We start from the raw sequence: 6,115 nt of genomic DNA, 5'->3' as shown, positions 1-6,115 counted from the left end.
ATGCTTCACTGTTGGGACTGTATTGGACAGGTGATGAGCAGTGCCTGGTTTCCTCCACACATACCGCTTAGAATTAAGGCCAAAAAGTTCTATCTTGGTCTCTTCATACCAGAGAATCCTTCAGGTGATTTTTTTACCAAACTCCATGGGGGCGTTCATGTGTCTTGCACTAAGGAGAGGCTTCCATCGGGCCACTTCTGCCATAAAGCCCCGACTGGTGGAGGGCTGCAGTGATGATTGACTTTCTACAGCTTTCTCCCACCTACCAACTGTGTCTCTGGAGCTCAGCCACAGTGATCTTTGGGTTCTTTACCTCTCTCACCAAGACTCTTCTCCCCCGATAGCTCAGTTTGGCCGGTCAGACAGCTCTAGGAAGGGTTCTGGTCGTCCCAAACGCCTTCCATTTAAGGATTATGGCCACTGTGCTCTTAGGAACCTTAAGTGAAGCAGAAACTTTTTCGTAACCTTGACCAGATCTGTGTCTTGCCACAATTCTGTCTCTGAGCTCTTCAGGCATTACTTTGACCTCATGATTCTCTGTTGAACTGACATGCACTGTGAGCTGTAAGGTCTTATATAGACAGGTGTGTGGCTTTCCTAATCAAGTCCAGTCAGTATAATCAAACACAGCTGGACTCAAGTGAAGGTGTAGAACCATCTCAAGGATGATCAGAAGAAATGGACAGCACCTGAGTTAAATATATGAGTGTCACAGCAAAAGGGCTGAATACTTAGGACCATGTGATATTTCAGTTTTTCTTTTTTAATAAATGTGCAAAAATGTCAACAATTCTGTGTTTTTCAGCCAATATGGGGTGCTGTGTGTACATTAATGAGAAAAAAAGATTAACTGAAATGATTTTACCAAATGCCTGCAATATAACAAAGAGTAAAAAATGTAAGGGGGTCTGAATACTTTCCGTACCCACTGTGTATACTATATATATATATATATATATATATATATATATATATATATATATATATATAGACATTTTGACACAACTTTGAAACTCCTTTGCTGAAATTACTTTATAGTTCTCTGGATATTCAAACTCAGTCAACACCTTTACAATTTGTCAACCATTCAGCAGTGATAGTTGGCTTTGCAAAAAGAATAATGTATATCAAATCAGTAAGGTTTTGCACTCTGATGCAGAAGGCATGCACACATGTAGACATAAACAATCAATCAGTGATTGGCAAGCGCTCACAGCGAGGTACTTCCAGTTATGTTTCATCTTGAGCCATCTATATAATCAAAGAAGTGTTTATCCATGATGGTGGATGTCATTAAAATGCCTTCTGTCTGCATCTCTCGCACAAAACGCACACATACGGAGCCTATATAAGAAATATACAGACACTCAATCGCATCAATCTTTCTCCCTCCCTCTGCATTCCCCTCATTCTCTTTCAAGTGTTCTCAAAGCTGCCTCGAATCTCTAATGATGGAAAGAAAATGAAAAATCTGGATGATGGGGAAATAAATGTATGTTAATCATTGCTCATTTCAACTGAAAACCTCCTGAGCTCATGAAGATATCATTTCCAAATGGTATTTATGTACTGATAGACAGTCATACATAGAAAGACAGACAGATGGACACTAGATATATAGACAGACATTGAATTTATTTAGCTAGTTTTTAATCCATAATTTCTAACAGTTTGGCTCATGAAGCTTACTTACCTTCTATTTGACTGTAAGGAAACATTCAAACAACTGTAAGGTTGCCTTGTTCATTAAACACAAATTTGTGTAACTTGTTAGATAGCTAGAAAAGCACCATAATGCAACACAATGTCATATATTTGTGATTTTATGCTCCAGAAGCAGCAGACTGAATACTGCAACAGAGCACCTTTTTGGCAGCAAGCCGAGTTCCTAAATTCTACCCTGGTGTCCAATCCAGTGACCTCATGGGACATTACCTACTGTGAGATGCTAAAAGACTGGTCATAGTCAGACCACACAGCTGGGTAAACACACACACACACACACACACACACAGAGCGCCTCATTTGCTCAACTCAGCCAAAGCAATCACCCCAAGGCACTCATCTTTCACTCCAGAAATACTGTGGACACTTATTTTTATCATCTTTTATTTATTTATTTTATGCTTTATTGCATTGTCAAATAAATCCAGTGACTTTATCATATTGCGTCCACCCTCCACCTCAACACATTTCTCATTTCCACAGCTCAGTTCAGGGAACTTGCGTTGGCACGTCACAACACTGCCACTTATCGGGAGCATACAGAACGGCAGTCTGTGATTGGTCAATACTTAAAAGTCCTTCAAACAAACTTGTATTTGACAGCTTGGTTTTGTGTATTGCGTATAAATATGTAGTTGATTTTTAGGCTGCTTAATGCAAATATCATTGAGATGAAGAAGGCATTCTTTATTAGATTGTGTGCATATTATATTTATAATATTTCAGGGTCTTGCTGCGCGACCATTGATCAGTTAATTAACACACGGATGTGAAGGCCTCTGTATCGACAGTTTGTGCTCGGTAATGAGAATACCTGCGGGACATCTAAATCAATGGAAGTCACAAGGGACAATGCCAAGCAGTTGTTTACAGGCATCCTCGAGTTGTGGACGTCCGATTCTTTTCTGGAGGAGAAGGTAATGCCAAACATATAACTAATGATGTTCTTGGTTAACACAGGACCCAGTTCCTCTTCACAAATGAATTAAATGTAAAATAAATATTGCAGTTAACTATTCATTCTGTTTTGCCCCAAAATATTGAAGCATGAAGTATACTATAACTAACACAATAGGATTTGTGGATAAAGATAAACATGGTGTTGTGTTAATGATGGAATATTAATGGAATTATATTAAACATCTTTATTTTGACAAAAGCTCACACGTTCACAGATAGATAGATAGATTGATAGGTATTATGTTGTGGAATTTAAATTAACATTTATTTCAAAGATAGATAGATAGATAGATAGATAGATATATAGATAGATAGATAGATAGATAGATAGATAGATAGATAGATAGATAGATAGATAGATAGATAGATAGATAGATAGATAGATAGATAGATAGATAGATATTATGTTGTGGAATTTAAATTAACATTTATTTAGAAGATAGATAGATAGATAGATAGATAGATAGATAGATAGATAGATAGATAGATAGATAGATAGATAGATAGATAGATAGATAGATATTGTGTTGATGGGGTATAAAAAATGTATTGAACATCTTTATTTTAAAACTAATGCAGTCAATGCAAAAAAAAATCACGTTACTTGAATTTCATTTGTTCAGAATTTTATTTTGCTAGATTACATTCCATAATTCTCACAGTTCGGCTTTTGAAACTTGTTCATCTTTTGTTTAGCTTTATAAGGAATAATTCAGTGTAGGGCCTTTCTTGTAAATTTTCATCAATTGTTCATAATACATTCTTAATAAAATTTTCACATTCAGTTTAATAATCCGCGTGTAAGTAGATTTATGCACGAATTACACAGAAAATACCTTGTTTCATGAATTAAGCCTGATGTTTTGACATCGACCGTTAGTTTACAGTTGGAAAACACATTTCATGTACTATTGCTAGTAAATCTGCTAGTAAATATTCTGGACGTTTAATACATGACAAACATGGGTTTGCATGCCTCTAATCACATATGGGATTGATTTGAAATTCCAAATCATTCATGGACGGTTTTAAACATCGTATTAGATATTTTTTTTAAGAAGAATAATTGTCTTTGGTGGGTCTTTTAAAAGCACAGTATGATTTGTCTCAGGCCCCGGGAACAATCTGATGTAAGTCAATAGCAGCCTAATAGTCTGAAGCTAATCAGAAAAAAAAAAAACATATTTCACAATCAGCCTGGAATTGAAATGGCAAGAGCACAACACCTGATCCGCATTTCACTCGGTGAGATTTATGATGGGGATGTCTTGGAAAAAAAAAAAAAATGCCTAGGCAAAATAATAGAAACATGTTTTGTAATAAATTATGAAGGAGTTTAGCAAAAGTCTAGCAAAATAAACCAAACAAACTATTGTACAAGCTGCATTTACATTCTTTCCAAACAAATCAATCCTAAAAAAAAGCAATCCTAATATGATATGATAAAGATCAAAGCAAACTTTAAGAGAAGGAATGTATTGTGACTTATTAAGCTACGAAACCTGAACTTGTTGTGTTAAATTCAACTCATTCGTCTTCGTGGTGTTCGAAAAACTCATGGCAACAGATGGTAACCATGGTGATGAAGGTCATGAACTCCTGAAAATCACACTCTGAGTCACCATCGGTGTCCAAGCCTTCCATCAAACCATCCATTGTTGCTTGATCTTTCACATGCTGAGCAAGATAAAAAAGAAAAAGCTTAAGAAACAGGAAAATAGGTCATTCGCTTAGCATTAAAAATATGTATTTACAAATGTTTGACACAAAAACTCTATTCTGACATAAAGCCTTGACTGTAAATCAACCATTCTTTAAGTTTCAAGACAAAGTGTGGTGTAAAAAAAAAAAAAAAAAAAAAAAGTTTGACATTAATTTCCTCCATAATTAAAATGGATAAAAATGGATAATCCACTTCAAAATATTTAATCATAATTTTTTGACGCAAAAACTTTGTTCTGACATAAAGCTTTGATTGTGAATCAAACATTCTTTAAATTTCAAGACAAAGTGTGGAGTAAAAAAAAAGGTTTGAAGTTTAATTACTTCTGTGAGAGTCGGAAAAGATAAAGCTTAAATATGAAAACAGCTAATTCACTTAGCATTTAAAAATATTCAATAACATTTTTGACACAAAAACTAAATTCTGGCATAAAGCCTTGACTGAAAATCAAACGTTCTTTAAATTTCAAGCCAAAGCGTGATGTAAAAAAAAAGAAAAAAAAAAAAAAGTTTCATTAAAGTTTGAAGATCGTTTACCTCAGTTAGAGTCGGAAATTCATTTGTGAGCAGCTCCTTCAGTTCGTTCTTTTTTAATTTGTACTTGTCGCCTTCTTTGGACGAGTATTTGTGGAAGACCTCAATGATGGTTCCCAGGCAGTTCTCCAAGTCTGACATCTTAATGTAGTGGAGCGTTCAACGTTTTCTGGAATAATTACAACAAGCACAAAAGAAATGTGAAAATGTTTGAAAGCAATTTCAAGCTGTTTAACTTTTCCCCTCAAATGACTTTAAAAGTTTAAGTGTTGAAGCAATTTTATGGACCATTAACTTACTTTCTGTCTTTTACAAACACATTTCTAGTCATTATGTAGCTAGTTTTGCAATTTCATCTGCAGTTCGGAACGCTTGGAGCAAAATAAGTTATAAAACATTGCAATGATAAAAACTTACTAGACTTACCAGCAGAGAGTTTCTCAGAACGAGGCGATTCAGAGCACAGTGAGATGGGAGTCCATTTATAGGTCTGAAACAGAGGGGCCTGTAGCTTGGAGATTCTGACCTGTCAATCACCAGAACTGACCAATGAGCTTCTTACCTTGTCCTCACTCCACTACACACACATTCAGAGTGAGATACAAAGAGATGAAGATGGACACACATACACACATAGAATAACATTTGTCTTGCCAAATTTGATAAATAAGCTTTAAAAAATTATATTAAAAATAATTCCTTTGCCAACTTTCAAAGCATAGTACTTTGTTAACACGTACAATTTTAAGCAACATTAAACTGGGTTGGTTAATTTGTTTGCTTGTTTTTGTTAAATCTGGTAAATTTTTTGTTGTCACTAGGTTTCAGAAACTTGAAAACTTTTATGTTTATTGTTTGTGCCTTTTTTATTATTTTTATTTTAAACTGCAATGTCCTGTCAGTCTTTTTCCAGTGACTCAAAGACAGTCTCCTGTTTCTATAAATTGGTCATCTCGTCCTCTTGTTGTACTGTAGGCCATAAGGATATATGTTCACCACTTTTTTCCTTTCTGTTTTCCTTTTTATCTTTCTTGGAAGTTCTGTTGCCCATAAGCACACACAAGTGTTTTGTTGTGAGGCATCTCAGAGGATGACAATAGTGTGTTTGAGAGGAAGTGAGTGGTGTGGCATGTTAATCAGCCGATCCTTTTCTGTTGTAGAATTGGCCAGACGT

General features: G+C 35.3%; 1 protein-coding gene across 2 annotated transcripts; it reads right to left on the bottom strand.

Moving 5' to 3' along the window:
* Positions 1–3,289: 3,289 nt before the first annotated feature.
* Positions 3,290–5,467, bottom strand: LOC113040185 (protein S100-B). Of its 2 annotated transcripts, none has more exons than XM_026198489.1 (3): positions 5,368–5,467; positions 4,945–5,110; positions 3,290–4,362 (listed from the first exon to the last, which is right to left on the bottom strand). In XM_026198489.1, exons 2-3 carry the CDS (start codon positions 5,080–5,082, stop codon positions 4,213–4,215), a joined length of 288 nt encoding a protein of 95 aa, XP_026054274.1. In that variant the 5' UTR covers positions 5,083–5,110; positions 5,368–5,467; the 3' UTR covers positions 3,290–4,212. The 2 variants fall into 2 exon arrangements, with proteins under 2 accessions (XP_026054274.1, XP_026054275.1); XM_026198490.1 differs by having other exon boundaries at positions 5,359–5,409.
* Positions 5,468–6,115: the final 648 nt, after the last annotated feature.

Source organism: Carassius auratus, chromosome 22 (assembly GCF_003368295.1).
Source record: "Carassius auratus strain Wakin chromosome 22, ASM336829v1, whole genome shotgun sequence".
In the NCBI taxonomy this organism is placed as follows: domain Eukaryota; kingdom Metazoa; phylum Chordata; class Actinopteri; order Cypriniformes; family Cyprinidae; genus Carassius; species Carassius auratus.
The sequence above is the reverse complement of the archived record's forward strand: the minus strand, read 5'-3'. Positions and strand labels throughout refer to the sequence as shown.